Below are 25280 nucleotides of genomic sequence, written 5' to 3' on the forward strand. Positions count from 1 at the left end.
TAGATAGTTTCACTTTGGAGGTGATATTTAATACAATCAATGACAATCTATTCACATTATTCTAAAACAGCAAATTTATTACATCCAGTGAGTTTACAAAAGGAAGAAAAACATTGCTTAAGTATCTGGCCCCTTATAAAGGTTTAGGAGAAATTGAAGAGTCTGTGATTAAGAATGAGGATTTTAAGGCTGACTTTCCATTTCAAACATATCAATGTTTCATGTATCTCACCTTATATTCTGGATTTTCAATCTGATTTTCTTAATATTTGTTATTGAACACTTTAATTTTTGCCTTGCAACATTAGCATAATTTAATAGATAAGGCCAAGATAAATTTTAGAATGTAGTTTTGACATATGTGAAAACATTCTGCTGTAACTGAGGATTGATTTTCTACATGTTTGATTAAATGTCTGTTATCTCTTGGCCAGATTCACAGATAGAATTCTACTTTAGCTAGTATGAACAATAGCCAATGTTTTGAAGTTCCTGGTGCATTCTCAAACAAAAATTGCTATTAAGCCACATCATATAACCATATAACCATTTACGGACGGATAGATAATCAAACAATTTGACAAAGATTTAAATTTTCATGAGTATATTAAAAGAGGATATAGTGGTTTAGGATGGAATTTGAGTTTAAATCCTTGACCATTCCAGACAGGGCCATCAGTAGTGAAGAGAATTAAACAAATGTATTTTGGGGTTGTAGGAAGTCATAGGTAGTACATAGATGGGTAGATGACTAAGGGTGAAAAAACCAAGAGGGTTTTTGAAATTTGAAATATTTCAATCTTTTCTGTATTTTAAAATTGAAAGCAACGTCAGTTTATTCCAAATGAAGCCCAAATACGTTTGTATGGAGAGTTTGGTAATATTTATATATCTTAAAAATATACGTGTAACATGGCAGAATATGTCTTCCCTCCCCACCCACCCTGCCCAATTGAATGTATGATTTTTGATGAAAGACATTGGAATTTGTAGTGGTGGGGAAAGTTGCTTGAAGACTCTTGGCAAAGGTTTTAAACAGACATGTTAAGTTTTTTTTTAAAATACAACTGCTGGTGGATCTCAGTAGTCAAGCAGTATTGGTAGAGGCAAAGTGATACAGCTTTTCAGGTTGAGACCCTGCAGCATGTGGGCATATAATTTTTCCATGTTTAAGATAAAGAATGAATTTGGGTTATTTGTCTTGTTTTTCCAGATTAAAAGTAATTCAGGAGTTCAGCTAAAACTGATCCAGTTTCCTTCTTGATAGTTGCCTCTGTCAACATGAACTTTCTTGCTAATTTGGGAAACAATTGTTTTGCTTATGAATTCAAAATTATTTAAGGGTGGTATCTTATTTTGACTAATGTACTGTTGTACTTAGAAGATGTAATCAGTATAGATAAGGGAGAATCCAATGGAGAGAACTTGGAATTTCAGGCAGCTATATACAAAATTCCAAACAAGACTGGTAATTTCAAGCAGAGAATTGGGGTGAGGAACCAACATGGATTGAAAACAGGTTATTAGACAGAAAGCAGAGTGGAAATAAATGTTTGTTATTAGGTTGTCAGGTGTACCTCAGGATCAGTGGTCTCCTAAGCCATGTAAGAACATTGAACAGTATGGCACAGGAATTGGTCCTTCAATTCACAATGCCATGATGCCAAATTAAATTAACTCTATCTGCATTGTTGAGCTATTTCAATGATTTGGCTGGGAGGAATCAAATGTCGTAGTTCCAAGTTGTTGACTAAAAACAAGCTGAGTGGTATTGTGACTAAGGGGAAAGATCAAGGAATACCTGGGGGTGGGCGGGGGGGGAGGGGGGATATGCAAGCTGAATCAATTCACAAGAATATGGCAGATGAAATATAATGTGGAAAAATTAGAGTAATGAGAGATTGAAAGTTGATGTTGTGAGCAACATTGTTGATCCAGCAAACAATTGGGAACAGCTTTACTGCAAGACAATTTGAGCATAAGACTGGAAATGTCTTCATTGTGTAACAGCAGAGATCTACACAATGAAGTGTGGAGTACTGATCTGCTTTCCCAACCAAAATGTGATAAGTTAACATGATCCATTGATGAAATGTTAGATATGAGGAGATGAGGGATGGTTAGAATAACACTGTTACAGTATCAGCGGTTGGGGCCGTGGTTCGAATCTCACGCTGTCTGTAAGGAGTTGGTACATTCTCCCCATGTCTGAGTGGGTTTTCACCGGGGATCTCTAGTTTCCTCCCATCATTTGAAACATACCAGGGGTTGTAAGTTAATTGGGTGGCACGGGCTCATGGGCCAAAATGGTCAGTTACCATGTAGTATGTCTAAATTTAAATTGAAATATTAAGCAGATTAGGCTTGTATATTATTGTGTTGAGAAGAATGAGGGGTAAATACATAAAATTCTTCTGGAGTTTGACCAAATAAATGCTTTTTCCAGTTTCCCTATCTGGAACCAGTGATCAGTCTAAAAATAAAGGATCGGCCATTCAGAGCATCTTCATCCAAGGCATGGTGAACCTTTCAAACAGTTAACTTTTAGAAGGCTGTGGAGGCTAAATCACTGTTTATTCAAGATTGAGACTGATAGATTTTTGAATATTAAAGGGATTAAAAGGTGTGTGAATGGAGGAAAAGACCAATCACAACCAAGTTGAAAAATAGAGCAGGCATAAAGACCTGACTGGTCTATTTGAGCTAGTTCTCATAGGCTAAGGGTCTTTTGCTAGTTTTCATCACAATTCAATGAAGAATGTCATTTTGAAATGACGATTGCAAATGTTTGAAGATGCAAGCTACTAGAGCTCAGTTTCTTCAATATCTTTGACAAATGTGGTGGTGAGATGACCCCTCGTCTAAGCCACTTCTGCACATTCCCATCACTTTCCATGCCCCCACATATTTTCCTGTAACTTTTCCATACCCTTAGCTATCCCTGGATTCTCCCGCCATTTATTCCTCACTTGGAGTAACGTGCAGTAATCAAATAACTTGCTAACCAGCACAACTTTTTGATGCGAATAGAAAATGGAGCATGTGGGAGAAATTAACATGGTCATAAATAAAGCATATGAACTCTAAACAAACACTTAAGATCCAAATCAAACCTAGCACACTAGAACTGGCAGCACTACTGGTTACATTGCCCAACTTTTGCAGTTAAATCTCTTGCCATGTTAAAATAATTTTCTCCGTCTTAATTTTGGATGTCACTATAACAGGTTGCTTAGTCATTATTTTCTCCTTATTTGCCTGCTGTACTCAGTGAGCCCTATAGATTACTTTGTATTTGTGTAACATTTATATCCCCTTCAAGTCATCTTAAAACTTTCCAAGCTGCAGGTTTATTTCTGTCATTGTTTTAATGCAAGAAACACACCGTGATCTGCACATCCCAAACACTCGAGCATCAAGGTGATAATAACCAGATTTAAATGACTTTGATGATGGAACTGATGGCATTGAGGCCATATTTGCAGATGATACTAAGGTAGGTGAAGGGTTGATAATGTTGTGGAGGAAGGGAGTTTGCAGGGAGTCTTGGACACGTTGGAAGAATGGGCAGAGAAATGACAAATAGAATACAGCATGGGGAAGTGTATAGTCATGCGGGTTGTTAGAAGAAATTTTTTAAAACTTTTGTTCGATGAGGAGAAAATCAAAAAGTGGAGTTCCAAAGGGACTTGGGAATCCCAGTGCAAGATTCCCTAAAGGTTAACTTGCAATTGAGTCAATGCAATGTTTGCATTCATTTTAAAAGGACCAGAATATAAAAGCAAAGATGTGATGCCAAGTGCTTATTTCGCATTGGTCAGACCACATTTGGAGTATTGTGAACAGTTTTGCACCCCATGTCTAAGGAAGTGTGTGCTAGCATCGGAGAATATCCAGAGGAGGTTAATGAGGATGATCCTAGGGATGAGAGGGTAAGAAGCATTTGATGGTATTTGCTGGAATTATTGAAAGATGCTGAATCTTTAGAGCTTGATGGAACAGATGTAAAGATGTTTCTAGTAACGAGAAAGTTTAGACCAAAGGGCACAGCATCTGAATAAAAGGATGTCCCTTTAAACAGAAATGAGGGGAAAAATTCAGCCGGAGGGTGGTGAATCTGTAGAATTCATTACCACAGATGGCTGTGAAGACAAGGTAATTGGTATATTTAAAGCAGAGGTTGATAAGCTATTTATTAGCAAGGGTATCAAAGATTATGGGGCAATAGCAGGAGAATGGGGTTGAGGGGAAAAATGTATCAGCCTTGATGTGAACGATAGAGCACTTTCGATTGGCCAAATGGCCTAATTCTTCTCCTACCTCTTAAGGTCTTGATTTGTTTTAAGTGGTAAACATTGATTAGGAACCTGGGACAATTTACATTAATTTGATAGAGCAGATGAGACCGGTGTTCAATATTTCATTCAGCACTGGATCAATATTTTTAGACAGTAACTAGGCTGAGATATGGCGCAAGTTAAATTTGTATTGCATTTTGTCAAACACAATCAGTGCATTAAATAAGGCTGGTGAGTTGCAAGTGCAATTTCCATGTAGTAAGATTGATGCGGCAATAACTGATCAGGCTCAAGTAAAGAGTAGAAATTTTAAAATTAAAATTTAGACATACAGCACAGTAACAGACTATTTCAGCTCACTAGTTCGTGCCACCCAATTTACACACTTTTAACCTGTACCCCCCAGTATACTTTGAATAGTGGGAGGAAACCGGATCCCCTGGAGAAAACCCATGCAGACATGGGGAGAACATACAAACTCCTTGCAGACAGCATAGGATTTGAACCCTGATCCAATCCTGATATCTGGTGCTGTAAAGGCCGCTACATTCAAAATGTTACTGGTAAAGATGGGGAAAGAAAGGGAAGAGAAATAAAGAGTGGAAATGGCAATATTAAATAAGGGGAATATCACAGTTCAAGAGTGAGGGAATGTCAATCAGAATTTATTGTCACAAGCATCTCACAAAATGTGCAAATATTCAAACTTATAAATTAAGTTTTTTTAAAAATAAATAGATTAGTGTGAAAAGAAAAAAAATGAGCTAGTGTCTGTGAGTCATTGTCCATTCAGAAATCTGATGGCAGATGGGAAGAAGCTTTTCTGTGCCATTGGGTGTTCGTCTTCAGGCTTCTGGATCTCCTTCCTGACGGTAGCAGTATGAAGAGACATGGCCTGGGGGGTGAGTATCCTTGAGGATAGAGGCTGCTTTCTTAAGATACCGCCTCTTGCAGATGTCCTCTATGAGGTGAAGGCTGAATTCACAACTCTCTGTAGTCTTTTTCTGTCCTGTACATTGGCACCTCCATACCAGATGGTGATGCAACAGGTAAAAATATGCAAGAGTCTAATGACATACCAAATCTCCTCAAACTCCTCACGAAGTGTAGCCGATGGTGAGCCACCTTCTAGATTGCCTTGATATGGAGTCCCTAGAAGAGATCTTTAGAGATGTTGAGACCTAAGAATTTGAAGTACTTAACCCTTCCCACTGCTGACCCCTCAACGAAGACTCGTTCATATTCTGATTTCTTCTCCTCCCCCCACCTAAAGTCCCCAGTCAGTTCTTTAGTTTTGCTAATGTTGAGTGCAAGGTTGCTGTTGTTACCCCACTCAACTAGCTGATCTATCTAACTCCTGTATGCTTCCTCATTTCCATTTGTGATTCTGCCAACTGTGGTGTCAGTAAATTTGCAGTTGCCATTTGAATTTTACCTAGCCCCACAGTCATGGGTGTAGTGTGAGTAGAGCACTGGGCTTAAGATCCTTAAGATACACCAGTGTTGATCATCATTGAGGAGGAGATGTTTCTGATTCATACGGACTGTGGTCTTACGATGGGGAAGTCAAGGATCCAGTTGCAGATGGAGGTGCAGAGGCTCTGGTTTTGGAGCTTGTTGACCAGTACTGAGGGTTTGATGGTGTTGAAAGCTGAGCTGCAGTCAATAAAAAAAATAACCTAGCCATTGTCCAGATGATCCAGGGCTGAGTGGAGAGCCAGTGAGATTGCATCTGCAGTGGAGCGATTGTGACAGTAGGTGAATTGCAATGGGTCTGTACTTGGCCATGACCAGCCTCCAAGTATTTCATCAAAGTGGATGTAAGTGCTACTGGACAATCATTATTGAGGCAGCTCACCCTACTCTTCTTGGGGTCCAGGATGATTGATGCCCTTTTGAAGCAGGTGGGAACCTCCTTGATGACCTTGAACATCAAAGATGCCCTTGAATGATTTTAAAATAGGACATATTTGGGGTTTAGAAATGTATTTAATAACACTTCTGTGATCATTCCATTGGTCACCAACATACAAGACTACTGAAGAGCATATTTTCAGGGATACTACAGAAATGTGCAAAAATATAGAGTAGTGACAAAGAGGGACTTCAACTAGCCAGTAGAACTTCCTTGAACTTCCTTGGGCAATGGAGCAAAGCTGGCCATAATTCTGGAAAATGATCCAGGCCAAGTGAAGCAAATACCAGAGGGAGGATATGTGATCATATTTACAATAGCAATATAGAAAAACACAGACCACACAAAGATTTTTTTTTTTAATTTTGATGAGGGGATAAGTTTAATAGGATAAGAACAGGTGAGCAGGGCAAATAGGAATTAGAGTTTGGCAGGTAAAATTGCAAACAAACAATATTAAGTCTTCAGGAAATATTTCAATGAGAATCAAGAGCCATTCTTATGGGGGAAAATAGGTAGAAAAATGGAAGAAGCTCCAGAGGCCCCTTAGTGACTACAAAGGGGGAGACTAAAAGATGACTGAAATCCAAGCACGTGACAAGTGAGAACATGATTGAACATGCATTCAATGAGGATGTAAAGTAGGATGAGGGCAGTAAACATAAAAAGGGAATTAAACTATTTTCTAAGTATGTAAATGGAAAGGATTATAGAAGGTATAAGAATGGGAAAAATAGAATTTGATGAAGGCAGCGTAAGACTGAAGCATTAAATGAATAGTTTTACATCAATATGTGCCAGGACTGAAAATGACATTAGAAACTCAGCAAAGGTAGATGTGGTTAAAGCTAAGACTGCCTGCTTATTAAAATTGCATAAATCTCCTCATTAAGATGAGGTGCATTATTGGTTGGTCACAGAAGTAAGAGGAAAATTGCAGCTGACCTGGTTGCAATAATCCAGACAGCTATAGATTTAGTGGTGCTGCCTGATTGTTGCAAAATTTCAAATGTTTTAACATATAACATAACATAACAATTACAGCACGGAAACAGGCCATTAGGCCCTTCTAGTCCGCACCGAACCAAACACTCCTTTCTAGTCCCACCTCCCTGCCCAATGCCCATAACCCTCCATCTTCTTCTCATCCATATACCTGTCCAACCTTTTCTTAAATAATACAATTGACTCCGCCGCCACTATTTCTCCCGGAAGATCATTCCACACGGCTACCACTCTCTGAGTAAAGAAGTTCCCCCTCATGTTACCTCTAAACCTCTGCCCCTTAATTCTTAACTCATGTCCTCTTGTTTTAATCTTTCCTCCTCTTAACGGAAATAGTCTATCCACATCCACTCTGTCTATCCCTTTCATAATCTTAAATACTTCTATCAAATCCCCTCTCAACCTTCTATGCTCCAAAGAATAAAGACCTAATCTGTCCAATCTCTCCCTTTACTCTAGATGCTTAAACCCAGGTAACATTCTGGTAAACCTTCTCTGCACTCTCTCCACTCTGTTTATACATGCAACTCTCTCCACTCTGTTTATACATGCAACTCAAATGCTGTTAGTTATGTCACTCTCCCCAACAATACCAAATAAATCAGTTAAGGTATTAGGTTTAAAATCAACTTTAAAAAGTAGAGAGAAAGTATGAAATACTTTGTTCCATTGATGCATTTACTTGTTCCTTTGTTTGAGGGGGGAAATGGGGATAATCCAGGAAATTATAGAGCTTCACATAAGTGAGATAGAAGTAATTGGAGAGGAAATGTGTCAAGGTTTAGAGGGGAATTACTAAAATTCTAGGTTTGGAGAACTTTAGTGTGGTGGATAGACTTTAGTGTTGATTTTGTTAGACCGAACAGGTATCTGGGTGGGAGGGGAGGGGATAGTTGGATGGCCATGAGACTAGTAATGAGACTGTTCCCATTGGCAGATGGGTCAAGAACAAGGGGATGTAGAATGAAAGCCATTGGTGAAAGAACTAAAACTGACATGATTTTAAAAAAGTTTAAATGAGTGCCCATTGGGAATTCATTTTGAAGTGTAGTAAAGGCAGCAAATTCAATTGTAATGTTCAAAAGGAAGCTAGATAAATATCTGAAAGGAGGTGGATTGCAGTCAATGAGGCGGGGTGGGGGTTGAGGCTGGTTGAATAACTAACTAACAGCTGATTCAGACTTAACAGACCAATTGGCATCCTTTCACCTGTAATCCTTTTGTAAATCTGAGCCACTGGGCATATCCAGAAATCAATGTTTTTCCTCAAAGTTACTCCATGTGCCTTGCATTGCAGTATCCTTGTGCTGCATGCTTTTCAAATTTCCAGAGGGCTAGCTGGTGGTCAATTGTACATTTCAGATGAACTGTCCAAGCTGCTTTTGAGCATCAAGTCAAAAGGGAAGATTTCTCGCTTTGTTATTGTGGTACAATGGTCAGTGTTCTTGCTCTGTATGTTCTTAATTTTCAAGATTGGACTCCTTGTCAACTTTTTCATTCCAGGATCTGTGTCAAAAGTACTTTTCTTTTCTTGCAGATGAAACCAGGGATACCTCTCATAGGACTTCCATTCTGTGGATGGCCACCTGGAGTACTCAATCCAAGTATTGCCTTTTCTTCACCTGGCCTTGGTGTAGGCTTTGGATTAACAGAAGGAAATGCTAATCCTTTTCTGTTGCCCAGCATTTCTACAGATGGATCACCAGCGCCACAAAATGAAAAGTTACAAAACAATGCACCTTGTATAGTTGAAGTAGCAAAATCAGTGGATTATCCAAGTCCGAGACCAATTCCAGAAGGTAATTGCAAGGTGCCTTTAACAGAAATTGTGAAAAAATCAATTATGGATGTAGCCAATATTGTGATCCATCTGATAGTCTTAAATTAGTCAAATCTCTTCAGTGAAATATTACATATCCTATTGCAGACTGTAAATTTGATTCCCATGTTCAGTTCACTAATTATAACAATTAAGTATCAAATGTATATTTAGTTTTAGATCAGTCTCCTTGATTCAGAGGTTTTTTTAAATTTTATTTAAAGATTTTATAAGCATTACAAAAAAAATACAATATCCCCCTCCCCCCACTAAACTATCCCATCCCAACCCCCCTCCCCCACCCCTCAGAGTCTTAAAATTTAAAAATTCAGATATTTAAAATTAACTGTTCAACGTGCCAACTCATTTTGTTCTCAAATTCATAACTTCAGAGCCATTCTTTATTCATGGTTCATCATATAAAGATTTGGGGGCATATTACCTAATGTTTGGGCAACATGGATGTAAAAGTGGTTTTGATACCATGCTCAATTTAAGCCCAGACCATTGCATATGTGATCTGAACTAACAGTCATACTCCTGGAAAGCTTGGAAGTCATCTGCTGCATGCTCCATAATGTGTATTATACGGAACCAACCTTCCATTTGTCTGGTTGCAAGAAAAAGGAAGAACGAGCGAATGAGGTGGCTTTGAGCATTTGGGCCAAATGATGGAAATAATTTGCAGATGATGCTTCTTCAAAGCCTTCATTTGTATCTCAAAAAATTTGCACCATAAAACCTTGCCTCCCATAATCTTGTTAACTTCCTTGTGTCTTGTCTGTCCTTCATTAGAAATACAACCAAGCCCACCAAATAATCAACAAATGTAATAAATATCTATTCCATCCATTACAGTTATCAGAAATACTTTTCAGTCACCTCATGCATGTCTTTGGGACCTCTCATATGCTTACCTAATAAAATGCTCAAATTTTCAATGTGGAAACAAAATACAGGAGTGACATTAGGCTGAGGAACCTTTAAATCAATAATGGCATCTAAAGCCAGGTGGAAGTTGCCTAGGCTTCCAATGTGGTTCACCGTTTTCAGGACATTTCCCGATAGTGGATTCTACTGTTGAGTAATTGGAGATGATTACTCCAGGGATGATTACTCTTGTGTGGTGTATAGAGTTGTCTATATGCAGTACAATGTTGTGAATCAGCTTGTTCACAGCTGCCCAAGTAACTGTGCGTTTTACAGGGATAACTATTGGTGGATTTTTTTTAAATTAGCTCCGAACATCAACCTCTGAATGTTTTGCAACATAGGAACCTAATCATCATCATTTCCTCTTGAACAAGGCCACTGGTGTTACCAAACCTCCCTAAATATTTGTATCTAAAATATCAGAATTTAGGATTATTTTTTTGCTGATTTCCTAACTGACACTGTCAAAGGTGAAGGTAAATAATACTGGATCATCCAGAAATTAGGCCCTGATGTCCTGAAAGATCATAGGGATTTCTACATTCTGAATATCTAATGGAATAAAACTAGGGTTACCTTTTGACACAATTTGTTTTTCCTCTAGTTTTGGCCCTAGTAATTTCCTTTTTAAAAAAAGAAAGTGCATCTCATGTTCTTTGCACTTTCATTGTATTTGTTTTTAGCTAAATCCGTTGATAAAAGAACTCTTACAATCTAATCTGAGCAGTTGAATTATCCTAATTTATTGCCATTTAGATATATGTTTGAATCACCATGTTGAAGAAGCTTTTATGGGATCAAATGTACATTTTCTTTCTTAAGAAATGCAACAAGGCTGGTGGAGAATTGTTGATTCTGAGGAGCTGAAGACTCTATTTAAAGTACTTCATCTCAGAGGAATAAGAGAAAAGGCTTTACAGAAACAACTTCAAAAACACATGGATTATATCAGTCAGGCCTGCATCAGAAGTAAAGATGGTATGTTATTAAAATACTGTTCCATGTTCATTTGAACGATCAATGGAATTTGTTTTCTTTTAATTGTCATCACATGTTAAATTGTTAGAAATACAAACTTTACGGTATGCTGAAATAATATTAATTACAACATTTACATTTTAACCAATTTAAAATTATTTCTCACTTAGTTGCTATATTTGAAGTAAGTCAAGATGATGAAGGAAACCAGGTTACTGACGCAGCTGTGCGTAACTGGTCAATAGAAGATCAAGCTTTTGAAACTGATGTAGCCATTCTTCAGCAAGTTGAAGAGCTGGAAAGGAAAGTGGCATCAGCAAGTCTGCAAATTAAGGTAGGGGGTTATTTTGGGAATGCAATTTGTGAAAACTCATAAAACCTGCATGAATAGATGAAAACAAAAGGTTATCATGCATAAAATAATAATAAACATTAATAATGAATAGGAAGAATTTTATAATTAAAACCAGGTACAGTAATGCCTCTTGTCTCCAATGGTTATACTATGGACTAGTAAACCAGAGATCCAGACTTGTAATCCTGGGTACACAAATTCTAATCCATTAAAATCACTTGGAAAATGTAACTTGGTTTCATAAATCTTAAAATAGGAAATTAAAGCAGTACAACTCCGATTATCCAAAATGGTCGGGACCGGACCTATTTCGGATGACTTACTTTTTCAGATAACTGGTCATTTTTTTTTTAAAAGCCCAGTAGCAACAGCAAATCGTGTATGAATGTTTAAACAACAACAAACAACAAGGGAAGGCTTTTTAAACATTAAAATAATGTTTAATTCTCAACAAAAAAAATGCTGGCCACCGCCGATCCCCGACATCCCCAACACCATCGCCTATCACCAAGACCTTCCAACTGCCAATCGCCAACACATCCCCACTGCTGCCGCCAATCCCCGGGGAGGATTCCTGGGCTGGTGGAACACTCACTGATGAGTCATTGAACTCCTACCTCCCAGTGGGCTCATTCTGGCAAGGTCTATTGCGGCTTTGCATCCTGGTTCTCGATGTTGGTGCCTGACACAGGCCCAGTCTTCGTTACATTCAGGAAAGATGTCATGAAACTGGGAAAGTTGCATAAAAGATTCATCCGGATGTCACCAGGACTGGAAGGTCTGTAAAGGAGAGGCAGGCTAGGACTTTTTCCCTGAAGTGAAGGAGGCTGTTTACCATACTGAGGTATTTAAAATCACAAGGAGCATAGATAGGTAAATGGTCCTTTTCCCAGAGTAGGGGAGTCAAAAACTAGTGGGCATGGGTTTAACATCAGAGGGGAAAGATTTCACAGTGACCTGAGAAGCAACCATTTCATACACAAGCTAGTGAGTTTATTGTCGTATACATTATACGATGTAGACATGCACCAAGATTATTATTTCCTGCAGCCAAACAGGTACTTTATATTTAAAAAAATACAAGCTTGTATGTACATGGAATGAGCTCCCAGAAGAAGCTGTGGAGGAAGGTGCATTTATAATATATGAACAGGTATATGGGTAGGGAAAGTTCAGAATGATATAGTTCAAACACAGGCAGGTAGGCAAGTTGGTAGGCACGAATGAGTTGGGCTGCTCCCATGAATATAGATTAAATTAAATACAATGGGAATTGAGGAGAATGGCTCTTCTGATGGATAAAATGATCATAGATAAACTAAAATGATGTTGGAGGACAGTCTGGAAAAGAGAAGTATTGCCATTCCCTTTTTCCCTTTTTGTATTCATTTGCCTAGTCTGGTCTGCTGGGTATGTCAACATTGTAGAGATTATATAACATCACCAGTGAATTGCACAAAGGATCTTCATGGCCACATTATTCCACCATATCCAAGAAATCCCTTTTATTCCACCCTTTGTCCTCCCATTTCTTCTCCGGTACCTGCACTAACTTGCTTCTCTCTTAGTTCTGATGAATGATTCCAGACCTGACCCTGCCAAGTTGTTCCTGTATTTTTGTTTTTATTAAAGAGAATATACCATTCCTAGGTTGCACTCAGTGAATCCATAGGGCATGGCATAAGAAATTCAACAAAATCATGGCTGATCTAGGTTCACCTCCTCTGTGCTAGTTTGCCATAACCCATTTCCTTTAGTGATTTTAATGTCATGGAGAAATGTTCAGACTCTTGTATTAGAGGTGGACTTCGGTTTCCGATGGCTACTTGTTAGCCCTCGCTTAATTGTTGTCCAGGTGCTTCTTCGTTATCTGAGGATCTGTGAATCGATTTCAACTCTGCAATTCAGTGAGCATTCCCACTTCTGACCTCAGATGGTCATTGATGATGAAGTTGAAGATTTCTGGCCAAAGAATTCCAGATTGTCCTCCAACATCATTTTAGTTTATCTATGATCATTTTATCCATCAGAAGAGCCATTCTCCTCAATTCCCATTGTATTTAATTTAATCTATATTCCATACCTGGTCAAATGATGCTTTGGATTCACTTCTGGCACAGTGCTTGAGAATTGAGGATTTTAAAACAAGCCTGCAATGAGGTCTGGGGTTTGGTAGCAGTGGAAAACCCCAAATTGACTTTTACCTGTTGTTGTTTAGCAATTGCAGCTTGATATAGGTTCAAGGTTTCTTTTATTGTCACTTAATAATACATACAAATGTAATATACATGATCTATTTCAATTTCTGACTGCTATGCAGCAAGTAAAGAGTTGCCATGAGCATTGTCCGATACCACTAACAAAGAGAAGCAAAAGAGAGTTCCTACAAAGAAAGAGTGTCCGTGCATTCTCCTCCAGTACACCCGCAGCTTCTGAAGCTGCACAGACTCCTGTTTTAGTCAATAAATCTCTGATACAATCAGAAAGCCTTCAGTGTCTGAGGCTCTTCCTGCCTTTAGCACCCTCTTGAATCCCAGTTCCATTACCTGGTTCCCATTAGCCAGTCTCCAGGCACCCCGCAGCCTGCGTGAGTTCTTAGACCGCAAGTCACCAACAGCCCACAACTTGTGTGGATCCTCAGTGGTCTGCTGCCATGGTCTCTTTCCCTGTAGGATCATCTCCCATGTTTCTTCTCATTGGGGGAGGGGGTGCACCTTTTCTAATTTTCCAAGTTTTCATAATGTATCTGAAGGATCCCAACATCTGTGAATTTCCTACAAGTCTACAATTAGCTGAGACATTTCAAAAGAAAAAAAATGTTTTCTTTTTTATACAGGGATGGATATGCCCAGACCCTGCTTCTGACAGAGATGATCTGGTCTACTATGAACACAAACCTTTTGATATGGAACAGATTGCTGGCCAACATACTGGAGAAGAGGATGCGGAAAATGGCAGCAGTATAGAACGGCGAGATGACAACCCTCTAGATATAGCTGTAACAAGACTGGCTGATTTGGAGAAGAACATTGAGAGAAGGTATCTGAAGAGCCCCTTAAGTACCACCATTCAGATCAAACTGGATAATGTGGGCACAGTTACAGTTCCTGCTCCTGCACCATCCAATACAGGTGATGGTGATGGGTAGGTTATCGAGATTAACTTGGAAAATTATTGTGCTTTTCTGCTAATTGGAGCCTTTTTTCTTGCCTGTTTTCCCCTTGTTTCTTGTGTGTGTGTGATCCATGTGGATCATCCTTATCTGCATGGTGCTTTGTAGAGACTTCTTTTACTGTGGATGTTTTTGTCTGCAGGAATGTCCTACGTCATTTGATCGTATGTTAGCTTTAAGGCATGTTGCCACAATGCTCAAGGGAAGTTCAAATGCCTAAACATTATATCAACTCTTTACTGGCTGTGCACACTGCTGTTTAAATATTGTTTGGCTTGATGTGACATATTTGTTCTTAACAATGAAATCCCAAATGCATCAATTTTTTAACCTTTTTTTTTGTTGTTGCTTTCAACAGAAGCGAAGAAGATCTTGCCCCTGGATTAAAAATGTGGCGGAAAGCTTTGTCTCAAGCTCACAATGCTGCTCAAGTAGCAATGTGCCTTCAGCAATTGGGGAAGACAATAGCATGGGAGAAGTCGATCATGAAAGTTGTGAGCACTATTTCTTTCTTTTCATTAGCATGCCCATTTAATGCATAAAAATATATTCTCTCCAATTCCCCCATGATATACCACTGTAAAAGTCAGTTTTCTGGACGTGAGATTGAGGCACCCAGATGAAATCTTCTGATCAGCCAGAGCAATTCTTCAATCTGTGGCTGTACTTTTGTTAATGAAACTGATTCATTAGCCTTTCAAAATTCTAAGAAAGCTTATCCATTCAAGAGTTTCAATAATTACCATTTCAAATATTTCCTAGAAAGGTGACAGAGTACTTACACAGTTAATTGAAGAAAGACGCCAATTGATGATTATTTTATGGCGTTAAGATTTAAATTAGTTTTGTTTTTCTACTTGGCAAAATGTTAAAACTGCCAAGAGTTGCCTGCTCACTGAAGTCCTATTTCCGTAGTATTCTGACCATGTGGGCCTGATGAACGACTAGCATTTCCAGGACTTGATTTTTCATGATGTTAGATCAGCGCTGCTCCTTTATGCACACAGAAATGCTGGAGTTGCCTTTCCTCCCAGATCACTGAAATTTGATATTCTTGTGAAAGTTTATTTTGTGTGGTCAAAACATTCAATGGAAAGCTTTATCCCTTAGAATGTGGTTTCCATTTAAATATTCGGGCAACGTAAGAGATTGGGGAACACCTCTTTTGTAAGCAGAGAGAATTCATCTGAAACCTAAGTGGAGCATTTTTGTAGATCACGCCTTTGTATTTGGACAACCCTGACGAGCAGGGCAAGTTTAATTATTGATAATTTCTGATCATGTTCTCTTCTCCACTTGGTTCAGCATGCACCGAATATTTGAACATCCTTCGCTGGTTCTTTTATCCTGTGAGCCAGTTTTTTTTTAAATTGGATGATTTTACTATACAATATTAAAAGTCCTTTCACATGAAAATAGCAAAATAATAAGTAGCTTGGTTGAACGTGAGAAAGAGTAGGTTTTATAGAGCTTGCTGATTTCTTTGCTCTCATTCAAAGGCCAATAAATATATTTCCAGCACTGTTTTTATTTCAGCTCCTCAGGATGAGGGAATGTCATCATTATACACATTTCACTTTTGGTGTGGCTTTTATTTTACAGAATGTAGCATAGAAATTAATGTTTAAAAAATGCTTTGATTGACTGAATGGATATCATTATGTTCCATATAAATTGGATGTTTTCAGTATGAACTGCTTTTAATCATCTAGTACAGGGGTGGCCAGATGTTTTTAGTTATGGGCCACATACAGAAAAATAGGAGGAGTCACAGATCAAACAGTATTAAGCCCGGCAGTTTTAAACCAGTTACACTGCAAGAAAAACAAGTTTTTAGACCAGAAAACCCCTGTGCCATCGAAAATTTCTATCAAAATACTAGTGAACAGTAACTGTTGACATTACAGTACTTTATTGATGTGCTCACATATTACAGTAAGCATTTCAGTATCTGCTGCTCTTTAATTTAAATGATTCCAATAAAACTCTTTAAAACTCTCATTCAAAGAGTAGTGCAAAATAAAAATCTGGGTGCAAAATAAGACCAGGAGAAAAGATAAGAAAGGAACATTCCTCCACAACTCTCAGTGAATACAGTTCGCGCCCCATGGGTTGACCTGATGATGATGCAATCACATCTGTAGGTAGTCTAGTAAAGATAGGCTATTAAAGTTAACAGATTCCTTTCAAAACAAACAAATGCACTTCCCCTTGACTTCTTTTGAAAAAGTATTCATTTTCCAACAGTGTCGAAAGATTTTGCCTCTCCTTGCTATTTTTTGTCTTTTTGGTTCCACCATGATTAATCAACTGCGGTAAACTTTTAAACTGGGGTAAACATTTTTTTTATTGGGGTGAACTTTTAACTGTGGTAAATGTTTTTAACGAGGGTGAGCATTTTCATCACTGAGTAACATTGCAATGGTCAGTCTAATAGTTGTTCAAAATGACACCGACATCTAGTATGGATCGAAAAAGAGCAACGTACAAAACGGTGCAATTTATTGTTAGAGGCTATGGTCTAATGGGCCATATTCCATTTTATTTTTAAAATTTCACCTTGGGCTACTTAAAAATGGGCAACTGGGTGCAGTCGGTCCTGAGGCCGTTGTTTGGCTACCCCTGATCTAGGATAATAAACTCGAAGCTGCACTGTCATTTGGCATGTAAAATTATTGAAAATCAAAAACTGCATGCAGGGAATCTGAAATAAAAATGGAAAACATTGCATGCACTCAGGAGGTCAAACAGCATTTGTATGAAGAGGAACAGTGTAAATATTTCCATCAAGAGCCTTTTGTCAGAGTTATTGCCTATTAGTGGAGCCAAGAGAAGAATGCTGGAACTACCTAACTCTGTACTATTAGTTGAGTTTCTATATTGCCAGACTTAGTGGGTATTTCCAGCATCCTCCTTTTGATTTCAAAGCTCAGGAATAGTCTTGACCTGCATTTCACAAATGTAACTTTTTTGTTTTGTCTTTATCTATTCTCCATCATCAATCAGCTTGACAATCTTAGTGTCCCCAGAAGAAATGTTCCCTTTCTGTTATTCATCCTTTGCCAGATTTCCCCTGACTTAAATCTAAATTTTCTCTCTTCCTCAGTTTTGATGAAGGGTCCTTGACCTGAAGTATCAACTGTTTTTCTGTCCATGAAATAATGCCTGACCTGCTGAAAGTTTTCAGCATTTTATTGGATTAGAGATTATTAGATGGCTTAAAGATTAAATCCTGAACTCCGCATAAACTGAAATGAGTCTCCATTTTTACATTTATATCACTGTAATTATGGTATGTGGATAATTGAATGAACATTGTGCACAATAGAAGGGTACAAAATAATTTTATATATATGTTTAAAATGTCATCATCTTTGTTTCCATTTTCTTCTCAGCTATTTGCCCTTCATTACCAATCTCTGAATTCCACTTTAAGTCTAAAGTGAACAGTCATGTCCAAACTCGTATTCATAATTTAAAAATTCTAATCAAGCTCTGTATATGATTATGCTTTGCCTCTATTATTACACCTATTAACATATCTATACAGCTTGCAAGAAGTGCTTGTGCACAACGAATTAATGCGTAGAAAAGCCTTGCTCATAAGGTCTTGAGCACTTTGGAGGGTGTATCAATAAGGCTGATGTTATGAATGCACATGAAGAAAAGTCTTGTGATCTCCCATGCCTCCAATGGGAGTTCAGCATGGAGGGTAAAAGGCATGTAATCAATGGGAATTCTGTATGCCTGCCATTGGAAAAAGATTGAAAAAGGGTGAGTCAGATAATCTGACTCACAAATTGATCAAAGCTTTTATTTGTACTTTTTAACAGTACTGCCAGATTTGTCGAAAGGGAGATAATGAAGAATTGCTTCTACTTTGTGATGGTTGTGACAAGGGATGCCACACTTATTGTCACAGACCCAAAATCACCACAATTCCAGATGGTGATTGGTTTTGTCCTGCCTGCATTGCTAAGGTAATGTAATTGTAAAGTCTGAGTCATGCAATGCATAATAGTTATTTATATAATATGCTATAATGGTACAACCATTTTTCATCCACAGTGGCACTGTGTGTTATTTTACATATTGCAGACTACAAATTACAAACCTATGGATCACCATTGGTGAGCAAGCTTGAGCCCCTTCCTAGACCACAAGGATTTTTGTTTTATTTTGGTGGGAAAACATTTTGAGAATATCTGAGTTTTTGTCTTCAAATTTACACCCTTGTTTTACATGCAATTTGTTTACTACATCAGCCTATAATAAACACACAGACCACCAGTGGTCCATGAACCACAGGTTGAGAAATACCGTATTACAACATCTGTGACGTTTATCAGCAATTAAGCTGTGAACCTTAATTGTTTCCTCTTGAGGTAAATAGTACTATATTGAACTTTCAAATTTGCACTCTTTACATTTGTGCATGTTGTAATTAGATTTTGGTTTTCATTCATTGATCTCATTGAATTTTTTTTTTTGTTTGCTCTCATTGACCAGTGTTTGCAAATTTATTATAATTATACAAAATGATGATTTTTGCTTGAAAATTTCAACTGTTGGCCACAAAGCTGAAGCAAATTTGGAAGAACCATGGAACCAAAGAACAATACAACTTTACAGCACAGAGAACAGACCCTTTGGCCCTTCTAGTCTGTACCGAATGACTATTATGCCAAATTCCACTGACCTGCATCCATTCCATATCCCTCCATACCCTTCCCATCCTGTACAAAGTTTTATTAAATATTAAAATTGAGCCCACATTCACCACTTAAGTCTGTAGCTCATTCCCTACTCACACCACTATGAGTGAAGAAATTCCTCCTTATGTTGCCTGTAAACTTCTCCCCTTTCATCCTGAACCTATGTCATCTGGTTTCTATCTCACCTAACCTCAATGGAAAAGCCAACTTGCATTTACTTTATCTCTACCCATCATAATTTTGTGTACCTCTATCAAATCTCTCCTCATTCTTCTATGCTCCAGGAAATAAAGTCCTAATCTGTTTAACCTTTTCCCTGTAACTCGGTTCCTCAAGTTCTGGCAACATCCTAGTAAATCTTCTCTGCACTCTTTCAATCTTATTGATATCTTTCCTGTAGTTAGGTGTCCAAAACTGCATACAATACTCAACATTTGGCCTGAACAATGCCTTTTACAAATTTACCATAACATTCCAAATCTTATGCTCAACATTGACTTATGAAGGCCACTGTTCCAAAAGCTCTCTTTTCAGCCCTATTTATGGTGACACCACTTTCAGGGAATTATGTATCAGTATTCCAGATCCCTCTATTCTACCACACATCTCGGTACCTTACCATTATGAATGCACGTAAAGAAAAATCTTATGACCCCCCCTAAGCCTTGATTAGGAGTTCAGCATGGAGAGTAAAAGGCATGTTAGCAGTGGGGATTCTGGCCATTGAAAAAGAATGGGGGGGAAAAAAGTGAGTCAGACAATCTGGCTCACAAAAGAAAATGGAAAAGTATGAAACCAATAGAAAGGACTTTACAAAAAAAATTGCATTGTTCTTACTAGCTTTATATCGTGTATCCCTTAGTTTTTATCATTAATGTTCTAACAGTAAAGCGTAGTTCTAACTTGGCATAATCCTGAGGCTCTATCATTTTTCTCATCCAGGGTATATCCTATAAAACACTAATTCAAATTTTTTTTTTTTTTTTTTTGCAGATCCTATACCTGTTGATAGAAACCTGTATATTTCAAAACTTAGAACATTGAACACTACATCGGCCCTCGATGTTGTGCCGACTTGTATATTCCTACCAAAGGTTTTAAAAATCTAAACCCTTCCTACTCATAAAGTTCTATTTTTCTTTCATCCACGTGCCTGTCTAATAGTCTCTTAAACGGCCCTAATGTTTCACCCTCCTCCACCACCCCGGACAAGGCATTCCAGAGACCCACAACTCTGTGTTTTTAAAAAAATCTTCCCCCGATGTCTCTCCTAAACTCTTCTCCCTTCCCTTTGTACAGATGTCCTCTCGTGTTTGCTACACCTGCCGTGAGAAAAAGGCGCTGGCTGTCTACCCTATCTATGCCTCTCAGAATCTTGTAGACCATGATGATCTACATTTGATGAGCTGTTGGTGTTTCTGAGCCAATAGTCTGGAGTAATTTGAGTTTAAAGGAGTAATTCTTTCTGTTGCTTTTTAGTGCCGTGTGATCTTTGTTGCAAGTTCTTTCACCAAATTAAAACATTTATTTCTTGCCCAGTTTTACATCCAGCTTCCATTTTATGGACTTGTGCCTTTGGAGCAATATTATCATTCTGAATATTATCATTCTGATGTAAATGATGACAGAATTAAAAATAACCTGTGCAAGATAAAGTGAAGTTGGATCTGGAGGACCCAAACCAAATTGAACCCATAGGCTTTCTTGTTGAGACTTTCTGTGCTTGTTACATTGCATTTAACTATTTTGTTACACAGTAAATTTAAAGCAATTGGTAAAAAATGCTGTTTTAGATCAAAATTCAAGATTCCTTTATTGTCATGTAATAGTACTGAAAAGGTAATAATACACAGAATTATCTTCTGTCTGCCTTAAGACAGTCATCATTAGGTGTCGCCTGGCATCCCTTGCAGTAAGAGAGAAAGAAAAGCAAAAGCGAGTCCCTTCAGGCTCCCTGGTGGTCCATGGATTTGCCTCCAGTGCTCCTGCAGCTACACAAACTCCTGTTCGATCCATCGGCAACCAGAGCTCCAGATCCAGACCTCTGAAACTATCAGGAGGCCTTCTGCACCTGAAGGCCTTTGGGAGCCCTTCTTGCCCTCAGCACCCTCGCAGATCCTAGTTCCGACACCTGATTCCCACGAGCCAGTCTCCAGCAGCACGCAACCTGTGTGAGCCCTTTACCAACAGCCCACAGCCTGTGTGGCTCCTGCAGCCACTGAGCCCCTTGCTGTACCGCCGCCAAGGTCATCATTCTGTAAGGTTCTCCCCATTGCTGTTACCTTGCCCAGGTCCACTGCTGCCATGGAGTCTACAACCCCTCATTGCCACTGCTGAGCACAGGTGCCGTCACCTTGGGCACAGACCCCGCGGTTATAGGATTTTAAAAGACTGTCGGCTCCTTTTACAAGCTGTTTAAAGCTCATACAGAGCTGTCAGCATTAGGATTGGCAGTTGGGCTCTGTGGAGCAGTGCTGTGTCTCCGCTCATCTGGGTCTGCACCAGTGGCAGTGCTGCTACAGCAGCAGGTTTCGCAGCAGCACCATTTTATCAAACCTATCACAGAAAATTCACAGTGTGCACATTACAATCATGCAAAAGATGAGCTTGTCACTAGGTGCAAAGAGCTAGGTTTGAATAATTTAGTCTTGAGTTTTGTGCCTTCAGCTGCCAATGCTCTAAAGTCCAAAAATTGTCCTCTAAATTTTTCATTCTCTCCATTTGTTCAAGATTTTTCATGAAAACTATCACTCTAGCCAAGTAATTATTTGTCTGCTGTAATCTGCTTTATTCAGACTTGATGTCAAATTTTCTGTGATAATATTCTGACGTGGCCGGAGGCCATTTCGATGTAAACTCATGGGTATTCTTGTGACAAACATGCTGAAAAACACTCTAGTAATGAACAGGTGAACTGCCCTTTCCACAAATTTTCTTTGTCTGAAAATTTCATGCTTCAGGTTAATGATTGTTTCGGTAGGTTTTATAATATATTTTAAATATATATTATTTGTATTGTAAGTGCTTGTGCTACAGAGGATGTTTATTTTAAACCATGGCGAAAGGATTGGCTCACTGATGTAATATGGAGAGTGAAGACCAGTGGATCATTTTCAGGTTAGCAAGCTGCAGCTTGCAGGGAAATGTTAGAATATGTAGCAGTACTAGGGGCTTGGTTCTCTTTTATTCATTTTCAGGAGGTGATCTTCAACGGGGGGGATGTGCATTTATGGCCATCCCTAACTGCCCTTGAGAAGATGGTGCTGAGCTGCAGCGGAGGTACTTCCCACAGTACATTTTGGGAGGGAGTTTAGACCCAGTGACATTGTACAATGTTTATCAATGTTTCACAGAGACTGTGTATTGCATGTAGGTTTTCTGTTGCTCCAAAGGCAAATAGGAAAGAGAGCTGCTCAGAGGAGATAACAGGTTTTCATGGGAATATGGGTAGTTTAAGTGTGCAGAAAATTGAGGATAGATTATAAAGTAGAGAAGTATGAGGTTATCCATAAATTGGGAGAACGGAGAAGTGAAAGATTACTTAAACTGTTTGAGACTAATTAAAGCTGTTCTTTGGAGGGAGTTGAGCATCCTTGAAGAAAACTGCATGGTTAACGTGCAAATCGATGTGTTGCCTAATCCTTTGGGGACAAGCATGAATTTGCTTTCTTTTTGGTTTCTGTGGATCCTGAGGAAGCTGATGAGATTGGTGGGGTGGGGGGGGGGGGTCAGGAGGGTCAGCTGGTGGTATGTTTCTGTCACTTTTTGAGCTTCCGTATACTTTTGACGTAAAGCCATGTGAGTCATGGAATGATTCCAGATGGTACTCTGTTTTGAGCAGTTCTGCGTCCAGGATTCCCAGAACACCTTAAATTTTACATTTTTCAAGGTGGCTGAAAGAAAATCATTGATTTAATTTCCTCTGACCTGGTAATCCTTAATGGACCTTGGAGTAGAGTGCCTGTAGCTTGTGCCTAATGCCAGGTACACAAATATTGTAGCCCATCAGTTGAACTCAGCTGATTGTGACTAGGGCTTAATGCTGGGAATGTTGGACTACTGCTGGAAGCAGGTTTGCTCATCCTGCCAATGGATGCGGAGGCTGTGTTTTACCTTTTCCAGTACTTGAGGTTATTGGAATGCTATTAGAATGATACGTCTCCTTGTACAAGAAATGCCAGGTGTTTTTGTCCAGGTACAAAACATCATTGTTGCCATCTTTTGGCAGTCCTCCTGGGATGAGGGTGACCTTGCTTCTGCTTTGGTTTTGTGGGTTCATTTCTCTGAAGAATGTGGGAACTTTGGGCTCCCTTCTGCCAAAGTAAAGTGTGAACTTTGTGCTGTTTTAAATGTTGATATTCAAATACTTCAACTTTGAGAGCAAGTTGAATGTATGGCTTCATTGTAAGAAGTGGAATACAAAATTATCTTTGTCTTATTTAATTGTACATGCTTATTCTTGAACCATATCTAGAGTAAGGTGTATTGCTTTGGTTTTCTTATTTATGAAAGTAATTTTACATTAGTGAGATGGATAATCTTGACATATTAAAAAGTAACTAAGCTCTAAATTGTAGTTTCAATTAGCTGTGCAATACAATTTAGCTCAATTGTGTTGAGATTTATTAATTATAGGGATTAAGAAGGGTTAAAACATCTTTGTACATTCCAGGAGAACATATATACAGAAATCTGTCATCCCTGTATTCACAGGATAATTAAAGCAATCAAAAGTTCTGGTGGATTATTTTTTTCTGGTGGTCTGGGATTTCCCCATCCTTCACCATGCCCTGCCATACCTGAAATACCATCAGCCCTAATCCTTGTCCTAATATAGGGTCATGACCAGAAATATTGACTATTCTTTGTTCCTCCTTAACTTTTTTTTGCTCCAGATCACAGCATATATAGTCGTTTGTGTCTCCTTGGCAGGTGGTTAAATTTATCATCTCACTGTTGTGCTCATTCAGAGCAACCATTAAGGTGTACTGGAAATGTTGAGCAAACAAGTCTTGGCAGCTTCTATTGTTGCACAAGTGATAAGACCCGAGCACAATAAATACAGTTGTCCCTAGACATTGATCCAATTAGTAAATAATCAATCCAGAATGTAGGATGGAAAACTATTGTAAGAGGGAGAAAGGGAGCAAGCAGGGGGAGAGAGTTTATGATAGTAAAGCTTGTTTGTCCAGGTTATTCAGATTGCAATTCTCCTATCCAAGTCTTAACAAGTGAGGCACACAACATATTAAGGGCAGCCTTGCTGAAATTTAGCAACTGCAAGGAATAGAATTCATTGAAATGGTGTCCTGGTTCCTGTAGATTGAATTGTCTGTGCTATCACTGTTTGCCATTCGCTGCTACGTAAAGAAGTCCACCAAGTCCGGGTGAGCAAGCCTTCTTGTGTAACCCTCAATTGTATTGTCTAATTACAGCTTAGAAACCAAAGCAAAATTTAACAAAATAACAATTTGTAATGTGTCCTACTTTTCCATCCAATATCTCCTTTTGGTAGGCAAGTGGCCAGTCTCCAAGGAGTAAAAAAATTCTAAGTCGTCCACGAAAGAATTTTGAACAGAAGAAGGCCAGGAGGTTATCTGGAGCTGGTGTCAGTGATGAAGAGGAATCAGCCAGTACAAGCAGCACCCCGAAGAAGGGAAATAAAGAATCTAAAAAACGAAAAATAGAGGATAGCCCTTCTGTGAACTCACCCAGGCTAGAGAGCACGTCACCTACCAAGAAATGGAAAGTCATAAAAGATAACAGCAAGGATTTGTCCTTGTGCAGGTATGAGATGCTTAATATGAATAATGAACTTTAATGCAAAATCGAGAGCACAGATTAAAATAATTGACAGAACAACTTTTCCATATTTTTGAAAGTACGAACGCACTGCTTGAAAAGGTAGTGAAAGTACTTTCAGAATGGAATGAGATATATATTTGAGTAAGAATTATGAATGGGATATTGGGGAAGGTGGGTTGGGACCTTTACTGCATTGTGCACCATGAGTCAAATGGTCACTTTGTCCTGCTTGATTAAGCGGTTATCACAAATTGATTAATCATCTAATTGTGCAAAATCTCAGTA

The 25280-nt window shown here is 38.6% G+C and overlaps 1 protein-coding gene across 25 annotated transcripts in view; it reads left to right on the forward strand.

The window, feature by feature from the left end:
- Positions 1-25280, forward strand: part of baz2ba (bromodomain adjacent to zinc finger domain, 2Ba) — a 282544-nt gene that overhangs the window by 252346 nt on the left and 4918 nt on the right. For 19 of the 25 annotated variants that reach the window (XM_069935431.1, XM_069935412.1, XM_069935414.1 and 16 more), the window contains 7 exons: positions 8756-9017; positions 10793-10948; positions 11119-11282; positions 14140-14447; positions 14834-14969; positions 18309-18455; positions 24706-24977. In XM_069935431.1, coding sequence (XP_069791532.1) covers positions 8756-9017; positions 10793-10948; positions 11119-11282; positions 14140-14447; positions 14834-14969; positions 18309-18455; positions 24706-24977 — 1445 coding nt within the window. Of the gene's footprint in view, positions 1-8755; positions 9018-10792; positions 10949-11118; positions 11283-14139; positions 14448-14833; positions 14970-18308; positions 18456-20183; positions 20285-21985; positions 22100-24705; positions 24978-25280 lie in introns of those variants that run through there. The other 6 variants (XM_069935428.1, XM_069935429.1, XM_069935430.1 and 3 more) reach the window with 4 other exon arrangements.

The sequence above is a fragment of the Narcine bancroftii genome, chromosome 4 (genome assembly GCF_036971445.1).
Source record: "Narcine bancroftii isolate sNarBan1 chromosome 4, sNarBan1.hap1, whole genome shotgun sequence".
Taxonomy (NCBI): domain Eukaryota; kingdom Metazoa; phylum Chordata; class Chondrichthyes; order Torpediniformes; family Narcinidae; genus Narcine; species Narcine bancroftii.